Source organism: Toxorhynchites rutilus, chromosome 3, assembly GCF_029784135.1.
Source record: "Toxorhynchites rutilus septentrionalis strain SRP chromosome 3, ASM2978413v1, whole genome shotgun sequence".
In the NCBI taxonomy this organism is placed as follows: Eukaryota; Metazoa; Arthropoda; class Insecta; order Diptera; family Culicidae; genus Toxorhynchites; species Toxorhynchites rutilus.
In genome coordinates, this window is record NC_073746.1 from 187,689,990 (window position 1) to 187,710,531 (window position 20,542).

Here is a 20,542-nt window from a genome sequence, read left to right on the forward strand (position 1 = left end):
ATCTTTTCGATCCAGTAAGAAATGTTCGAGTTATAAGCATTCGGAATCTTTCATTTTTTCCTGCATGTTCTGTGTTTAGGTTTTCATTTAACCCCCATATACTCCGGTTAGACGTAGTCCCACGTCAAAAAAAATTTTATGAGGAGCTATTCGATTTTTTTTTGCGTGAGCGTTTAATCTGAAAGACCCTGTAATTCATCGAAGTTTGATGTGTAGATAGCCATCAGATAACACCCAGAAAAATCTTATGCCCAACATTATACAGAACTACAGAATGTTAAATATTGGATAGAATGATTCTTCTAAGTCTTGTCAGATGAGTCATTGCTAATGACAATGGGTCATGCAAAAAATTGAACATATATGTTGAAATGTACATGCAAAAATATATTAATACATTTACAATTAGTAACAATTCTCCAAATTCAACACTTATTACACCGTAGCTATGAAGTGGAATTGGAGGTAAATTCTCCGCAAGTATAAGGAGAAAAACAACTTTGCAGAAGCCACATTTTAAAGGATTGCTGAAGCCGCTAATTGAAAGCCTTAAGGACAATCAAAAGAGCAACTTGGGGCATTTATAAGATTACTGTGAAGTCACTACTAAAAAGCATCTCACATGTTCCAAGTTCACCAGAAAAAATGAGGAGGTTTTTTCTTCAATTTGAAACGAAAGATAGTTAATGAGAGCGGCACACGGAAATGATTATTAATTTATTTTGGCTTAACGTTTTTACAACATGGTCTGATTCACAATGTCTTGTGTATCATTCATTGCTTGCTTCCTCATTGCATTTGTGGTGCGGCTTGCAAGGCCTGCGACCAACCGCACCATCTCGCAGGAGTACCATCGTGATACTGCCGTTTGAAAGGCCCGTGTACCACCTGGACTGGGCAAAGACGTTTATAGCAACGTCAATTCGTCGTTTCCGGGTTTTTGTAGCTTTCCTTTGAGACTGGCAATGCCTGGCACCTGAACCAGTGCAAGCCACAAAACGACCTTTGTCGATAGAATTTCTGACCCGAACGGGAATCGAAGCTCCCATCTTGGCGAGCGCCACGCTAACGCTGAGTTTGATATCCTTCCAGGAACCAGGAACCAGAATACATCATCGACGGCATATTTAAGAAAAATCTAATAAACATTTTCATCGCACTTCGCACATAGAAAATGATATTCACTACTTTGACCCATTGTCACCCCCTCTAAGGGGTGAGATTGGGTCAACTTTCATTTAATCGCAGTTCAGTGAAAATGAATATTATTCAACAATTCCCTGAACACTGGTAGGTTCATCATTAGAGTACATATATACGTAACCAGAATGGCGTTTTATCCTAATTTACAATAGTTATTCAACAAAAAAAGTTCGAAAACGACCTTTTTTGACCCATTCTCACCCCCATCGACGGTATGTGCCGCAATGTAGAAATCTTGTCCGTCGTCGAGCTACCGGGCATGAATTGGGCTTTCTATAGATCTGTCTACCATTGGCGACAGACAACGAAAGAAGATCTGGAATAGAATTGCCATTCAGAATCGTGACTGCAGGGTAGTTCTCAAAATCCAGCTTGTCACCTTTTTTACAGATTACCACTTCTTTTCATTCCCCCAGTAGCTGTTCCGTGTCTCAGGTTCTGGGTACCAGCAGGTGCATACACTGTATAAGTTTCGCTGGACCTCACTTCAAGAGCTCCGCGGCGAGGCTAACCCTACCAGCTACTTTGTAATTCTTTAGCTGATAATGGTCTCCTCAACTTCACTCATCGTAGGAGGTTGTACATCGTCGGTGTTCACTGCACCAGTCTAATCCTCATCAACACTGTCTCCCGTATATGCGCTGTTTAATTTGTTTATCGTAGTGCTGCCTCCAACTTTCAATCAACTTGCGTTCGATCATCAATATGTATTTTTTGTTCTTGCACCTTCCGACCCATGACACAAAGCCTTTGTGCAAGCCTTTTAGTTTCTTGAAGAAGTTCTGCGATTTTTTGTCACAATCGGTTTAGAGATGTTATGGAAGATTCGTCGGAAGACTGACGTGGTCAACTTCTATTGCGAAATCATTGAACTTGGCTGAATTTGATTTTTTGCAGTGTTCCCAAACGTTTCCATGAACGGAAAACTTAAGGCTGATTTAGACAATGCCAGTCAGCGCTCTAGTTGAAGTATCCAGTGAATAGAGAACAGACACTCTGTTCAAGTTAGAGGCCAATTACTTGTTCGATACTGGTACAAGTAACTTGGACAGAGTGTCTGTTCTCTGTTCACTGGATACCTCAACTAGAGCGCTGACTGGCATCGTCTAAATCAGCCTTTACGTTCGTATTGATCACTATAAACTGCAACTTGCAAGGTGTATCTGCTTCGGAAGGTATTGAGAACAATATTAGTCAGGAAGCAAACAAACCGGGCAGAACTGTAATGTAAGTGACGATGTGTTTTGAGACATTTAAGGTCGTCGAGAGTTTAGTTTATCTTTCCAAATTGGCATTTTTACAGTCTCAATCCAGTCATACAAATGAAACACAAATTTCCCCATAACTCGAGAACTAATCAAGCAAACGGAACCAAATGTGGCATGTAGAGGTAACTACTATCAATGTTTCTAACGGCAGAATCTTTAATAAATTTATCTTGAACATAACTTCACACGAACTTTACTTTCCTTGTAAAAACGAACCTAACGATTTGGTAAAACACAATTTGAACGACGATGCCGGTCCCCCATGGTCCTGAAAGGAAGAGTGTATTTCGTGTCCTAAAATACTATAACAGTAGTAGAAATGAAATGAAAATCACATAGGAATTGTATTAAAACAAGTTGTGTAAATGCGACATTTCTAATACCGATGAAAAAAAGACACCACGCGAGGCTTTTTTCCTATCCAAAATGGTCGCTTGCTTTTGCTATTCCCTTTATTTTATGGTAGCGTCATCTTTTCCTGTTATTTTATCAAATCATAAATTTTAATAAAGCATATAACATCCATATTATTCAAATAGCTTCGCTCTCTCTTTTGTGTGCATACTTTTCGGTCGCTTCGAACTCACGCTATAAGCGTCTATCTACTTTATATTTTAATTCACGTACGGTGATAAATTGATTTTGTTTATGTTTCTCATGATTCTTTATTATTGCTTGCGTCCCTTTCTGACGCATGTCTCATCTCTCGTTCTTGCTTTTACGGTGTGTACACACTCTAAATTACCGGTTATTACTGTGTATGTGTATACGTGTATATAAATCATTTCATGAGAATTGTTGTTTTCTGCAGGATTACTAACTAAACTATCTCACTTTTCTTCTCTTTTCTAGATCGACAGCAAAAACACATTGAGTAAAACGAAACACAGGTACGCGAAAGGCACGAATGAAGCCAAGTTGAATTGTCTGTCTGTATCGAATTTCATCTACAAACAGAGGCAGTGTAATTTCCGTAGCTTACAGAGAGAGGTCGGCGTGAGAGAGAGTTTTCTTCAAACTTGATTCATTCATGAGAGTGAGTGCTATTCATTCATTTCCTCAGACGAGACGAGTTCTGAGAGTTGCCCTATTCGATCCTGTTTTGCTCAATTGCTGAGCATCAACTCCTGGAGAGTAAAAAAAGATATGATGTTGGAGGAAATCCATCCGGAGAAATAGTCCCCTACACGCAGTTGAAGGATGTACGGATATATCAGTTCACTGTGGAGTGGAGTTTGATTTCATTGCATTGAATACGGATCGTGTCACGTGAATATATAGCTGCTGCTGTACATCCAAATTCTCACACCATATTACGTTTAATCTACTCTACTCATATATAGTCCAAATCGCGATTATGAAGGTTTGAAAGTATCACAGTTGTTCTGACATTAAATATTTCTCACACAGAGTGAGAAACTGTTATCTGAGAGAGAACTTAAAATGCTTTGCTGTGACAAGCCGAGCACCAGCAGAGCGTGCTGCATTCGAAACCCCAATGTTATCTTATCCAGGACATCCAATGGACCGGTTCGAGAGCCAGACAGTTTGCTCGATATCACGGCTAGAATTGTTGCCCAGAATGAACCATTCCAAAGGATCGAGGAACGCTACGACCGTATACCCGAGCCGGTGCAAAGAAGAATTATTTTCTGGTCGTTTCCTCGCAATGAGAAGGATATCTGCATGTACAGCTCCCTATCTAGGTATGTATCGTTAGTTTTTTTTCAAAGATACGGCACAGTCAACACAACATTAGCTGTCACAACCCTGCAGAATGTACAAATCTCTAAGTTATAGTTTTTCAACCAGAAAACTTGAGGTATTTTCCAATAAGTACCAAGGAATTGTTGTGGTTGATCATGTGTTTCACGGTGTCAGTGCTATACAGATCTTATGTCATTTAAAAAAACTTTGTTGACAAAGGGGTGCTATAATAACGTATAGATACTAAATCAATCACTAAATCAACGAATCAATCAAGAGAAAATTTGACAAAAAAAAACATTTCAACATTATGCAAAAAATTTTCATTTTCAGGGTTTCATCAATCAATTCGGTAGAGCCACAAAGTCTTAGCTTTTGTGCTGGCCTCAAATTGGTCGAGTCAGGATGCGTGGAAAATGTTCTTCAGGTGGGATTTCACCTCAGCGGCATAGTCTGGACTTATCCACCGAACCAAAACCACCGTCAATCCTTAGTGCCAGCACCAGGGACATCGAATAACCGAAATGACTTTGGGTACCAATATTCTCACATCAATAACAACCATCAGCATAACAATTACCTAGGAAACAATAATCACCATCATAATCCACACAATCATCGACCTTTAACACCTCCGCCCTTACATCAAGCGCCATTACCGCCAGGACCACCTATCCCACCTGGTGGGATGGGTATTGCAGTTCCAGTTGTGATTCCTCCTCCGCCAGGAATCGCTCAACCAGTGCTGCAACAGTATAACAACAATCCAAACATTGATCGCGATGGATTTAACAATGCACAATCCTCATCAGCTGCTGGCCACATGGAGGAAAACAAAAAGTTCAAGGTGTCGGTTAGCTTCGATCGGTGAGTTGACAAATCAAAGAGATGCTATTCCTAAGCCATGAACACAATAATGGAATGTATAGACGTATATATTAAACATACCAAACTCTGAAGGATGAATGCCAGATTTTTCTCAACTTCTGAGATAAAATTGGTACAAACAAGACTTTAAGGCTTGAACATTTGAATATTTAGAATCCGGAATCATAAGTTGTATCAGTTGTATCCGGAAGTAATCAGTTGTATCTCGGAATTGGTTAAAGGTACAAAAGATTTTTTTTTATCAAAATGCACATAATTTATTGTTCTTTTCAGGAAAAACATTGAAACAAAAAATAAATTCCGTTACAGTTTTGATGAATTTTTGCACTTTCCTTCGGATATCCTCCATAAAAGTGTGGTATCTGTTGATCAACCTAGCGGCCATTTTTTCCACAACCTTTTCGTGTCTGCAGCATCCCGAGTCAGCTTGGCACCTTTTTTAAATGTTTTTTAGTCGTTCGATTGAGTGAGATTGAGGGCAATTGGGAGGATTGGGATAATTTTTAATGTTATCGACCCCACTGTCATGGTACCACTGAAGCACCTCTCGACTATAGTGGCAACTTATCAAATCTTTAGAAAACATCCCCGGACCTTTGTAAGCCTTAATAAACGGAAGAGACATTTGTGCAGGCCCTCTTTGCTTTACATTTTCAGGTCCATTATCTTGTTTGTTCTTCCTGGCAAATTTATCAGCGAAAACGAACTTGATTTGTTAGAGATACATCTTCTTTGGCAGTGGCCTTATATAATTTCAAGCCTAGAAGCTGTCCGAATTTTGGACAGCTCCCAGGCTCCCAGACATTCACTTACGTTTTGTCGTCCATTAGCATGCATCCTTTGTACTTCGTGAAAACATTGTACTTCTCTTGAGCGCGTCTTTTGGCCACCAGATTTTGCTCCAGCGTCCTGTTTGTTGCTTGCAGGCACGGAAATAACGATAAACTTCTCGCATACGGATTCTCCAGATGGTATTCTGGTCAGATATGTGTTTATTTGGCGATGTGTAATCCGAGAGTCCCGGGTTTGCCTTAATTGTTCTCAATATCTACAATCTCATTAGGTGCTCCCAAGGCCGAGTGGTTAGCGTCATAACTAACATGCCGGGTGTTCGGGTTCGATTCCCGTTCTTGGTCGGGGGAATTTTTCGTCAAAGAAATTTCCTCCGACTTTCACTGTGATCACGCGTATTCTAGAGCTTGCCACTCAGAATGCATTCAAGGCGTGTTATTTGGCATAGAAATCTCAACTAAGTACTAAATAAAAATGACGCAAGTAATACTACGTTGAGACGGCGAAGTTCCTCTAGGAACGTTAGTGCCATTGAAGAAGAAGAAGATCTACAATCTCAGCTTCCGATCGTAAGTTTCACTACAACGCGTCCTCTGATCCATCCAAACAACAGTTGTACACAATCCGTGATCCGGCAGATACTTCTAACACGCTCGGAGAATATTTCGCGAGACTGTCCTCGATCTCCGAATATGAGCTCGAGTTCATCCGTCGACAGGGAGCGGATATCACTTCGTTCATTAACTTTGTGGTACCTGTGAGTCGTTCCAATAATCCTCTCAACCGGAACTTCGCCATCGAGGAACTTTCCGTCGCCCTACGTTCTGCCAAAGGTGAGTCAACTGACCCTGACGCTACCCTCTTCTTCTGTTGGCAGTGGGTGACACCCATAGGATTTCACGCACAAAGATACAGGCAGCTATCAATGCCATCGGCCGGTGGGAGGCCGAGAGAGGATTTAGACTTTCAGTGAAGAAGAACGGCCATATGGGGCGACAGACATCAAAGTTTCCAACTCCAGGGTCCAGCTATACAAAACAACATCCCTCGCCGAAAAACGCCAACACCACCTCCCCTTTTTCCCACCCAGGTTCTTCTCGGCCGAGGTGGCCGGCATCTTCGAGGCAACCCCAATTTCATCTTCCAAGCCGTTGTTGATCGTCTCCGATTCGGCGAGCCCCATTGATACCATCGGTGCGACCAGGTCCAAACATCCATGGGTACAGGCCATCAGGAAGTACCTATTGCCCGACACTGCTCATGTGGGCCCCGGACACAACAGCATCGCAGGGAATGAAGCGGCCGACCGATTTGCCGGAATCGGTCACACCGGACCGTTTTTCACCCGGGCGTTGCCGCTGGACGACGTGATGTGGATCACCAACTCTTTTCGCACCTTTTGGACTGAAAGGGTGTTAGCAGAGAGAGGACAGTTTATCAGAAAAATCAAGGGCTCGACTGTCAGGTTCAACGACGAGAAAAGAATGAGAGAACAACGAATTCTGTCCAGACTAAGGACCGGTCACTGCTCGGTCTCATATGGATTCAACAGAGGACTTTTCCATCTACTCTGTGACCACTGCCAAATTCACAATTCCGTCGAACACGTCCTGTGTGGTTGCCCCAAATATGATGATCTGTGAAAACTCCATGGAATTAGTGGGAGTATACGAGATGTCCTGAGCGACGATTCAGCGAGGGTAGCAGCGCTTTTGTGCTCAAAAGATGCCAAACTATTTTTCAAGATTTAGTGTCTAAACAATGGATCAGTCAAGAAGATACATGTTCCTTTCCCTTCACGATAAAGGGGAATAAGAACACTTCGACATCTTCAACGGCACGGCTTCCTCTCCACTGGCCTGGAGCCATGGTTCGAGGACATCCTTGCCATGGTCCAGCAAGCAACCAGAAAGTTTTTTTTTTCAAATTATGTTTCGAAAATGATTTTATATGTTTTTTTGTGTCATTTGAAGTCCAACTTTTATGTAATAATTTTATGTGCAATAATTTGATCTCAAACCTTGCGGCAATGCCGTCGATAAAGAAGCGAACCAACCCGGGAGGCTAAAGCCTCTCAAATAAAGAATAAAAAAAGACAGTCGTACACTGTCGATTTAACCATTTCAACGATTTAGCGATTTTAGTATCTGACCGCAGGATTTTTAATGTGAGTGTCCAAAATCAAATTTCCATTCTCGACTTCCATCCTTCACGAATTTTTAAAAACAAAACGGATCAACGTGATTCTTTTACCGTCGAGAGATACAGGTTTTCTAAACAATTTGCAGTCAAATCATTTTAGATACGCCTCTTACGATCACTGCTATAATATGAACAGTGATTCCGGATTCTAAATGTTTCCAGCTTTAGATAGTGTGCAAAATTGAAATCATTAAAATGAATTGAAACAACGTATTAAAATACTTAAAATGTTCCCATTTTTCAGATGCAAAATAACGTCGGTGACATGTAGCTGCGACACGAAAGATATTTTCTGGTGTCATCACGTTGTTGCACTCGCTCTGTACAGAATACGTAATGCAGAAACAGTAAAACTAAGAGTTCCTATTTCAGGTAAAATACACAGCTACTGAAGGTGTTAAGTTAGCTCATACTATCGTTTTAATTTTGCAGAGACACTTTTACAAATGAATCGTCAACAGCTGCAAAAATTTATCCAGTATTTGATCTCAGAACATCATACCGAAGTTTTGCCAACAGCGCAACGGCTGGCCGACGAAATACTGCAGCAGAGGTCGGAAATCAATTCGATATGCGGCGCTCCAGATCCAACCGCGGGCGCATCCAAGGACGATGATCATTCATGGCATTTAGATGAAACCCAAGTTTGTGAAGCCGTAAAAACGTACCTTGGCCAAGGTAGTTACTACTATAGCAGCAAACACTTGAATTCATTGTTTGGGAAGGTACGCGAGATGTTACGCGCCCAGGATTCAAATGGTGCCAGAATGCTCACATTGATAACAGAACAGTTCCTAAATGATCCTCGGTTAGTAATATGGAAAAATCATGGAACCCCTATGACGGAAAAATGTAGACAGCTCTGGGATCAACTAGGTGCACTGTGGGTGTGTATTGTACTGAATCCAAAATCTACACAACTTGAGCGATTACATTGGAAGACCCTGTTAGAAAAGTGGTCTAAAAGTGAAGTTTGTCCACAGGAAGATCCCGACTTGCGTACTTCTACTCGAGAGAATATTCGCGAGCGTTCAAACCGGGAACGAGAACGAGACAGAAATCGTTTTTTTCGAGAAAATAATCTTAGAAACATGATGTATTACAACCAAAATAACATCATCCCGAATGATCACCATCGTCGTAATTATAACGACCCAAATCTGAATGGGCAGAATGGGGGAGGACATAACAATGGCCAAAATGATAATTATGACAGTTCCGAATCAGACACAGATTCTGATGAAGAAATGGAAGAAAATAATGATGCGGAAAATGGCGGAAATATTGAAAATGACAACCAAAACGCTCCTATAGAACAGAATCGAGTTGCTATGGAAGACGACGTTGACCAGGTCCATAATATCCTACAAGACATTAGCTTCGGGGTCAATGATAATCCTAACAAGCAAGAAGACAATGAATTTTTGAACCTTAATCTATTGAATGATAACAGTAGCCTTAACCCAATTCTTCCTGAAAATGACGATAGTTCCCGGGAATCGATGGAAGCTGACAATGACAACCCCATTGCTGGACCGAGTAGAGTTACTTCAACAAAATCGGGCAAGACGGATCCTTTTTTCAACGGAAATCCGTGTATTTGTGGAGAGGAAAAATGTGAATGCAATCGTCCAATGTTTTTCGATGAAATTAAACCTAGCAAATTTTTTGATTGTGAAGCACCAAGCTTCATGGATACCGATGACGCTAATCAAGGCTGTGAGTCGCTAAAATTGAACGAACATATAATATCGTCTGTTGAAATTGACGGTGGTGAAGATAAAATTGATAAAAACTGTGATATTTTAGCAAAGCAAAATTTAAATTCATTCGAAGATTTGGCAGTTCCGGGGCCATCGGGGCTTTCAAGAATGCCGATATCATCATCGATTTCTGATACTCCGTCAACGTCTACGTCTACAACAGATGATTGCAAATGCCATAGCGAAGATGATAATGCGAAAGAATCTGCCAATACCGTTAGCAACAACAGTAGCAGTAGCGATACTACAGTCCACACCAATAGTGAAGAGAAAACGGAAAAATCGGAAATTTCCAATCAGGGTGAGCAAGTAATTGAGGAAAAGACAGTTTCTGTTCCACGTAATGATGAACCAAACAAAGTAAACCAAATTGAAGCGGAAGCAGAAGAACCTCAACCTGGGCCATCGAGGATTTCTGATTGTGGTAATAAACGCCCGCAGGCGCTTGCAAACGATCGCATGATCGACAACAACGGCAGACCATGCAAACGGTTGAAACTTAACAATGGAAATTGGGTTGGCAAGAATGCCAATAAAACCCCTCGCACAATTTTCCACAAAGCCTTAGATGCTGTCAACATGACATGGGATAACGATCATCTGAAATTCATTCTTGAATCGGATAGTTATCGTTTATCGAGTCAAAATTCCGTGCAGATAGCTGGATCCAGCAAATCAACGAGTAATAGCCCCAGTTTGAAGTCTAATTTCAACTCTCTAGGCCAACCGTTGTGGCACGAAAAGATATCAATGACTGCAGCACGCATCGATTCACTTCGTTCTCATGGTCATACAGAAGCCGCGCTGAGACTATCGGTAAGTGTAGTTAGAACAATGCGGGAGATTCAACGAGATGCTCAAGCACTCTGGCATCGTAATAAACCAAAGATTGCAAACATTAAACAACCGGAACCTGTTTGCAACTGCCAGAGCAACAAGTCGGAAGACAAGTGTACACCTTCTGCACCGTCGAATAGGAAAGAATTAAGTACGTTACAAACGCCTCCGGAACCTGTGCCTGGGCCATCATCCGGAGTATCTACGGGCAGCAATAGAATACATTGTCAGTGCCCTGTACATCAAAGCCAAATGCAACAACATCCACAACCTCAGCAACAGTTCCAGCAACACCCTCAAATAAAGAAGGACTGTTCAAAATGCTTACAAATCAAGTGCTATTATGAATCGGTAGGATCTGCCGCTAATAGCTCAAATTCATCTAAGCATGCCTATTACAACAATATGATCCGAAACAATCGGGGTGGAATGATGTGTCATTCATCCAAATGTACTCCATTCATCCCTCCGCCCGCTGAAATGTTTCGTGGTTCCCAACCACATTGTAGTCGAGATTTTCGCTATATGAAATTCAATATGCCGCCGCCTCATCACCCTCACTTGCATCATCACCATCATCAGTCACAACAAAGTGTACCTTCGATTATGGGATCTCAACAGAACCCACACAATGTTCCCCACATGCACCAGCAAAATCACGCAGCTTCTGCGTCATCAGTAGTCATACCTCAGCAACACGCTCCAGGTGAGCATCCTCCGGGTATGGCACCTAAGTGCAATTGTGCGGTACATAATGATGAACGAAAAGAATCTGTTTCGGGACCGCCACCACCACCACCTGGGGTTCCTAGTATCGGTCCAACAGTAAACGCAGCGGTACCTGTTTCCTCTTCTTCATCAGCAATAACACAAGCTCCGCAACAACCTCCACCGCCTCTAGCGCCTTATATCGCGCAAGACGTACTTCAAAACCAACAGATACCATGCTCACAACACGACAAAAACCAATGCTGTATCAAAAATATGTGTTGCAAAATGGCAGCACAAGTCAAACCTCTAGAAAAGCAATATAACACAGCTCCATCTACATCGGCTGGCTCCTCATCTTCTTCTCAATTCATGCAACCACCTGGACCTTGCAACTGTGGAATGCATCCCCATCCTCACGGGTTATACAACACGATGTATAATTCATCTATACCCCACGGTATGCCTCCACCTGGTTCAGGATCGAGTTCATCTCGTTGTGTACTAAACATATACGATCGGCATTCATCTCATTATGGTGATTGTGACATGAATGGACCTGGATGTTCCTCTAAATTCCCGTCTCGAACATCGAACTCAGCCGCGGGATCAAACACTCCATGTAGTCGTGAATTAGCAACAGCAGCACCCCCATCAAAATGTACTATTGCTTCTGCACCCGCATCTTCATCTTCATGCACTCCAATCAAAATTCATCAACCAGATTGTGCTGTCAACAAAAGATGTACCGACACAATCGGAAACAGCAGTAATGGTGCCCAGCGGCTAAAAGGAAGCGCAACTAACAATGGAAATTGTCTCAAGGCTATATCTATACTCGATCCTATCAAAATAAATCGGAAGCCAAATTGTTTATCGAAGTGTATTGACTGCAGTATTGGTTGTGAAGTAGAGTTTCCTCTGGATGCCATAGCTTGTATTTTTGATTGTTTAACGGAGGCATGTGTAATGTCTGAAGCGATGGTGAACGAAATGAGTCGAATGGCTTACGAAATAGGCGCAGGATCAAATGCACAGGGAAACGGGGCGTCTCCGGAAGATGTCAACATAATTCCCCCCAAGTATCGACATATTCCTGTGCCAGGAAGCAAAGATAGATACGAAACGTATTTGACGCTCGCTTTCGAGGCAGCTATTCTAGCTTTGAGCAAACAACGCATTATGCCGCATGGATTATATGCGCAACATGTCATATGCAAGCAGCAAGATCAACTGATATCCCGGTTGAGAAACATAGATTTGGATCAAATGCTTATTGACGTACTCAAAAATCTGAGTCTCCGACTTCTCGAAGGTGGTCCCACCAGTGGCCTTGGCGAAACAATTCATCCAGAGTCGGTGCCCATGCATACTCTAGCAAGATTTTTGTTTGCCTCCTTACTTAATCAGTATCCTGATTTGGCTTTCAATATTGGGCTGCGAGCGATGCGATTCCCAATACTGGAAAATGTTAGCGAAGGTTCCATCAACGGTATCGAAATGCAGCATAACAATTTTATCCACTCACCGTACCCACGCTGGTGGACGCTAGGCCATCTTGAAACTCAACAGTGCTCACTTAGTTCCACAATGCTGAGCGCAGCGAAGGGTGATACGAAACGTTTGTCTGCAGTTCTTGAAAATGCTAGACGAAATATACATAGTTCTTCCCATCTGTTCAAAGTAAGTGAAAAAATAGAAATAAAATACGGAGAAACAGTTATAAGAATATCCTTCCATTCCAGTTGGCCCAAGATGCTTTTCGATTCGCTACTCCTGAGAATGGTCAACGCAGTCAAACTTTACTTGGCGTTGCTTTTGAGCTAGGTTTACAAGTAATGCGAATGACTCTGACCTGTTTGAACTGGCGCCGGAGAGAAATGGTTCGTTGGCTCGTGACATGTGCCTCACATGTAGGCCTAGAAGCACTCATGTCAATTATGCAAAACTGGTAAGATTAGATTTTCCCGCATTATGTTGCTATTATATAATTGAATAGATAATTATTTCCGTTAATTAGTTGATTAGTGTGCTTTGTATCAGTAGGCTGATATGATATTTATATTTATTTATTTCATTTATTCATATCAACGGGTACCATAATAACCCTAATGATGATTAGTGACTAAGCTGAACTAGGGCTCATTCTAACTATAGTTTGTGCGAGAAAACGATATTTGAAGAAAATTGTGAGACCTCGGTTTCTTCTTTGTATGTTGTCATAAACTTTTTATAGAAGTTCTGGACAATCAATTTGACCCAGTATCAAACCTAATACAAAGCAGGTTATGACAACCTTTCAACGATCATGGAATGTTTCTAGTCCAATAATTTTGCAGCGATGTTATGAGGGTTACTCCCCATAACAGCCTCCTCGCGTTGAATGCTGTTTTGGTAACATGGCCCCCAGAAACAAAGCCGAGAGTCTCGACCGAACACTCGTCGGGTGCGGATGAGTTTTTCTTTGCCCCGCGTCTGATTTTTTTTTCTTTTTTGTTTAGCGCGTTTCAACCTGTTTCGGCTCTATTCGCTGCTAGGAATAGTTTGTTGGTGGAAGTTATCGTGAAAATGGTTTCTGGTTTCGTTGTGTTAATGGTGTTGTAATGAAAAAAAAAGTTCAAATTCAGTTAATCAGTTTTGTGGTTATTTTACTGGATTATGGCGTTGTTTTTTTTTCAACTCTCTCGTGTACCGTGGTTATGTGTGTATGCGTGGTAGCTTGCTTTTTAGAGCATGTTTTTTACAGCAGTGATATTAAGGATGGAATCCACTAACCACTAATTCTGCCAACAAAATGATCCAACTGTATTGGTGTGGTTGCCTTGCTTCCCAGAACGGACTCGTTTGCTTCGGAAGACCAAGGTAGTTTGATTCTTTTCGTCGGTTGACGTACAGTCGAGTTTTTGTGAGAGGATTGGATCGGAGAGCATATTTTGATTGTGCGATAGCTGACGGATGGAGGCAGGCTGTTTTGTTTGTTCGAGGCAGACGATTTCGGTCACGGCAAGGCGGAGCGGACGGTGTAGCCACGCCGGTGCAGTTCTATGTCGCTGTTTACTTCTAGTTGCGTGAGATTTGTGCAGCCGCATTTTCGCGCGAAGTTGCATTCAATCTAAACGACATTCTAGAGTTTTAGAAGATCCAATAGTTCTAGAGGTTTTTATATATCTAATGGCGGGTTTACATTAGGGAGATCTATAGCTATAGATGGATTTATTCACGTGAAAATAGGTGTAAACGGGTGAGAATAAATATGATACACTTATTCGAGGTATATATAACTTGAATAAATTCAGCATTTGTAAACGCTTGTGAATTTCTCACTGGTGAGAAATCACTAAAGTTGGATGCAGTTCTACTTCAGGTGAATAAATTCACCGAAGATATGAATATATTCATTATAGAAGTTCACGCTAGTGTAAACGGTTGATGCGATTTCTATAAATCCCATCATATTTCTTCACATGAATATATCCCTAGTCTAAACCCACCCTAATATTGTCTTCGTGGTAAAGAGCGCATTGACGTCAACGTAACATCGATTTTCTTTTCTTTTAAATCTAGCTAGACGTTGACTTTGATGTGTATGTACAAGCGGCCATAAGATTTCCATGCAAGAATATTCAATGTAGTGTGCGTTTCGACCATGAGAATGTTACGGAGGTCGAGAGAAAAGTTTGAATTAACTTACATTTGTCTCTTTTGCTCACCCATGTTTTTTCTTGGGATTAGTAGTTCACCTTGAATGTCAGTGAGTTCTTCTTGTATGTATCTCCTTTTCGGTTTTTTTTTGAATAGAGGATTGACGTTGCTTTTCCTTCAATTATGTCATTCTAACCCTTACTACAAGAACAATGATTTCGTTAATAATTGCTCGACTGATTATTTGAGAAATTGTTAGTTTTTATTACAAATCCAAATCGCAGGTATCAAGTTTTCCTTTTCGAGGTTCAAATATAAATTGCAAGACTAGGTTCAAGATGCTAGAGTCCCAATTCGGAAAACTTCCGTGATTTCCGTGTATTACAATGTAAGAGCATGACGTGCGACTAGGCACAAGTATTAAGTCCGATCCGAGTCTGATAAGACCTTATCAGGTGACCCTTCAATATATTCAATCTTCTTTTTTTTTTTTAATTTAATTTATTTTCAACTGGCTCAGCAACGTTAAGCATCAATGAGCCGTGTTTATGTATAGGGAAAAGCCTCTGTGAGTAGAACTATGCAAATGTTCTTTCTCATAAAGGCATAAAAACCCTATGTTTTTTTCAAGAAATAGAACAATATAAATAATTATACAACAATTCATTATGAAATATTATATAAGACTTCTTCTTGAGGATTTTTTATAGAGAAAACCACCTCCTTGAAGATTGCGAGCAATTGCGTGCATCTGAGTATTTTTGAGTTCTGAGGAAAATAGTTGAAGAAAAATGAAAACGTTAATAACCATATATTATTGATAAATAATAAAAATATTCATAACAAAAAACAAAAAAGTTGGAGAAGTAAACGATAATCAAAAATAAAAGAAAAATACACACATACTCATACTTGAAAGTGTATGGATTTGAGGAAGTAATAAATCAACATAATTGCATCGAGATTACGAGTAGCCAGAACGTCACGGATCGAAACATTGAGTGGCATTCCCTTTTTGCGAAAATTTTCTATTAAAGATAACCTTTTATTTTGAAATTCAGAGCAATACCATACAATGTGATCAATATCGTGGTAACCTGTACCACAAATACATAGGTTACTATCACTGATGTTAATTCGAAAAAGATGTGCATTCGAGGAATAATGATTAGACATGAGTCTGCACACTACTCGAATGAAATCACGAGAATAATTATATCCTTTGAACCATGGTTTGAGGGAAACTTTAGGAATGATAGAATACAGCCACCGACCTTTATCACTACCATTCCAACTTGTCTGCCAACATTGAAGTGCACGTTCACGAGGAAAATGGAGATATTCATCAAAAGTAATTGGCCTATGAAATAACAGTCCTTCCGTAGCGCCCTTCTTAGCAAGAAGATCAGCTTTTTCATTTCCTGGTATCGAACAATGAGAGGGAATCCATACAAAAGTGATATTAAATGATCTACTTATCAAAACACTTAAAAGATGTAGGATTCCAGACAAGAAATACGAAGAATATCTAGACCTTACCGAACGAAGTGCCTCTAAAGAGCTGAGACTATCAGAAAAAATGTAAAAATGTTCAGGGGACAAGGTCTGAATATGTTGTAATGCAGTGTATATTGCAGCCAATTCCGCAACAAACACCGAACAGGGTAAACTAAGCTTACGGAATAGGGAGAAGTTAATATTAAATACCCCAAAACCTGTGGAACCATTAAGACTAGATCCATCAGTAAAAAAAATTTTGGTTGAGTCAATATGTTTATATCTATATGTTAATATCTTGACAAGAAAATTGCAGGCATGACTATTTGGCGGAGATCACTGGAAATACCACTCACATAAACTTTCATTGACAAGTCAAAATTAATAGAAGGATTGAACAAAATTGAAGGAATGGTCTGGAAACCAAGTAAAGCAGATGGGCTTTCCAGGGTCAGAAATTCAAGATATAGCGACATTCGCTTAGATTGAGTGCCTAAGGTTAGCATTTTTTCAAAGTTTGTTATCACTATCGGATTGAGTGTTTCACAACGTATCAAAAAACGAAATGATAACTCGAAAAAGCGCACAGAAAGAGGAAGGATACCAGCTAAAATTTCTAGGCTCATTGTATGTGTTGACTGCATACATCCTAGAGCAATACGCAAACAGCGATATTGGATCCTTTCCAGTTGCATAATATGAGTACGGGCAGCGGACCTGAAGCAAAAACTTCCATACTCCATAACAGATAGAACGGTTGTTTTATACAACCTAATCAAATCGACGGGATGCGCCCCCACCAAGTCCCTGTTATGGATCGGAGAAAATTTATTCGTTTCTGACATTTTTGTTTGAAGTAACCTATGTGTTTACCCCAAGTGCCTCTAGAATCAAACACAACTCCTAAATACTTGAATGACGGCGAGTGCCTAATTGTTCTATTCAAAAGTTTAAGTTGCAATTGAGCGGGACGGTGTTTTCTTGAAAACACAACCATTTCTGACTTTTCTCAAAGTACAGTTTCCTGATAAACAAACATCGATGTCATTTACATAAAAGTTGTAAAGGATTGGACTAAGACATGAGCCTTGAGGAAGGCCCATGTAGCTAATCCGTAAAACTGACGAAGAACCATGGGAAAAACTCATATGTTTTTCACGCATTAGGTTAAACAAAAAACTATTTAATTTTGGAAAAACCCATTTAGATGAAGTTTTTCAAAAAGAACCTCAATGGAAACTGAATCAAACGCACCCTTGATATCTAGGAACACTGATGCCATTTGTTGCTTACTACACAAGGCTATGTCAACCTCTGATGAAAGCAGAGCAAGACAATCATTAGTTCCTTTACCTCTACGAAACACGAACTGCGAAGGTGAGAGGAGGTTGTTGGATTCTATCCAGCTGTCTAAGCGACATAGAATCATTTTCTCTAATAATTTTCGAATGCAAGAGAGCATTGCAATTGGTCTATAAGAATTATAATCAGACGCAGGTTTACCAGGTTTCAGAATAGCTATAACTTTAATCTGTCGCCACTCATGCGGAACAACGTTCTGCTCAAGAAAAACATTGAACAATTTTAACAAACGTTTCTTCGCATTATCAGGTAGATTTTTCAATAAGTTGAATTTGCTCCTATCTGACCCCGGCGCCGAATTGTTACATGACAGAAGTGCAAACGAAAATTCAGCCATACTGAACGGAGGCGCAATATCATCAGATGTCTCCAAGAAGGGAGGTGGAGCAGGTGCTGAGTCTGGACATATCTTCTTGGCAAAGTCAAAGATCCACCTTTCAGAATATTCAACTTGTTCATTTGAATGAATTGAATTTCTCATTTGTCTGGCAACTCTCCAAAGAGTGCTCAAGGAAGACTCTCGGGAAAGCCCATTCACAAAATTACGCCAATAGCCTCTCTTTTTGGCTTTTATGAAGCTTTTGAATTTACGCTCCAGATAAATGTAATTGTCGTAACGTTCGCAGGAGCCTGATTTACGCCAATTCTTGAAAGCATTCGATTTTTCTTTATAGAGATTTGTACAATCTTGATCCCACCACAGATTAGGAGAACATCTGCGAAACGAATTCCCAGGAAAACGTTTCGTTTGGGCATCAATAGCACTGTCATGAATTAAACCAGCTAGAAAATTATATTCCTCTAACGGGGGTAACTCATTAACTAATGCCACTGATTCTGAAATAATTGAAGAATATCTCTTCCAATCAATGTTTCTAGATAAATCATGCTGAACATTTATAGTTTCAGACGATTTAGAATAATTTGAAATAGAAACGGTGATCGGCAAATGATCACTTCCATGTGAATCTTGGATAACCTTCCAATGACAATCTAATGATAAAGAGGAAGAACAAAGGGATAAATCTAAGCGACTTGCGCGGTCTGATGGAGGAGCAATTCTTGTTATATCACCTGTATTTAAAACTGTCATGTTGAATTCATCGCAAAGATCATAAATAGAATGAGCTCTTCGATCATCAAAAGATTCACCCCAGCCAATGCCATGTGAGTTGAAATCTCCCAAAATAAGATGAGGTTGTGGAAGAAGCTCAATTATATTCACAAGGTTTCGATAATTAAGCATTGTACTTGGTGGAATATAAATAGAAGCAATGCACAAATCTCTACCCTTGATGCGTGCCTGACACGCAAGAATTTCAATTCCTGTGACTAAAGGCAGGGGAATCCTGTAAAATGGATAACATTTTCTAATACCTATGAGAACTCCTCCATAGGAATCATCACGGTCTAAACGAATAATATTGAAATCATGGATGTTTAATATATTGTCCGAACGAAGCCATGTTTCAGATAGAGCAAACACATCGCAATTCAAAAAATTGAGCATTTGCTTGAAAGAGTCAAGTTTTGGAAGAAGACTTCTACAATTCCACTGTAGAATAGTAGAATTCTCTGACTCATCCAATAAATTAGGCATCGAAATTAATGAAGGAGAGGAGGGGCCACTTTGCAACCATTTGTTTAGCTAACTGACTGATAGTAGGAAGCCAAGCAGAAATGAGACATTTCAATGAATCTGAAATTCCGAAAATATCAAAGATCCATCTAACAATTGAAGAAAAGCAAATACCTCCTGAAAATGATTGGGGTTCAGGAACCGATCGAGAAGCAAATCTGGGATGACTTGACAATTCAGGGAAATGAACGTCATAGTTAGAGGATCCCCAACCAGGAGGGTTACTGTTGGAAGGAGCAGAAAAATGAGAAGAAGCTTCTGGTTGATTAGAGGATAATCCTCTTTTTTTAGCAGGCTTGGAGGAGGAAGTATTTTTTCTCTTCCTGGTTCTTCCCGCGATTATTGGATCGAAAGTAGTATCCGATTCATCATCCTCTGATAAAGCAGAGAAACGATTTTCTGAAATCTCGGATACCTGAGCTGCCTTGAGTATATCAGCAAAGGATCGCTTAGAACGATTTTTAAGTGACTGTTTAAGTTTAATTGAACGGGATTTGTATTTTGGACAGTCTTTAACTGTGTGAGGAACACCTCCACAAAGAATGCATTTATCAGCATCCTTGTTGCAAATACTTTCATCATGATCGACTCCACACTTAGAACATTTAATTTTATTGCAACAGAAGGTTTTAGTGTGACCTAACTGTTTGCAATTAGTGCATGACATTATTTTGGGAGTAAATAATCGAACTGGAAGACGAAGCTTATCAATGAGCACATAATTTGGAAGAGCTGTGCCCTCGAAGGTGATTCTAAAAGAACCAGATGGGAAATATTTCTTCTCGTTGCCATCAATTATAAATGAATTCAGCGATCGAACTTCTAAAATTTTCACATGAGGAAGTTTTACATCATGAAAAATACCCTCTGCTTTTTCGAAATCTGCTAGTTGGAGAGATTTTTCCGAAACCACACCATCGATTTCAACAATGTGTGCCGGAATATACACTCGATATTCAGCAGTGAACAAAGAATTATTTACAACTGCGTTAGCGTCTTTACAATCCGAGAGCACAACACGAAGTTTGTCTTTA

General features: G+C 40.3%; 1 protein-coding gene across 3 annotated transcripts in view; it reads left to right on the forward strand.

Annotated features, from left to right (window-relative positions):
* The window catches only part of LOC129775138 (uncharacterized), a 59,569-nt gene that overhangs the window by 27,390 nt on the left and 11,637 nt on the right, over positions 1 to 20,542 (forward strand). For all 3 annotated transcript variants that reach the window (XM_055779467.1, XM_055779465.1, XM_055779466.1), the window contains exons 2-6: positions 3,324 to 4,177; positions 4,512 to 5,045; positions 8,305 to 8,432; positions 8,493 to 13,051; positions 13,114 to 13,319. In XM_055779467.1, coding sequence (XP_055635442.1) covers positions 3,915 to 4,177; positions 4,512 to 5,045; positions 8,305 to 8,432; positions 8,493 to 13,051; positions 13,114 to 13,319 — 5,690 coding nt within the window. In that variant the 5' untranslated portion in view covers positions 3,324 to 3,914. The remainder of the gene's footprint in view (positions 1 to 3,323; positions 4,178 to 4,511; positions 5,046 to 8,304; positions 8,433 to 8,492; positions 13,052 to 13,113; positions 13,320 to 20,542) is intronic.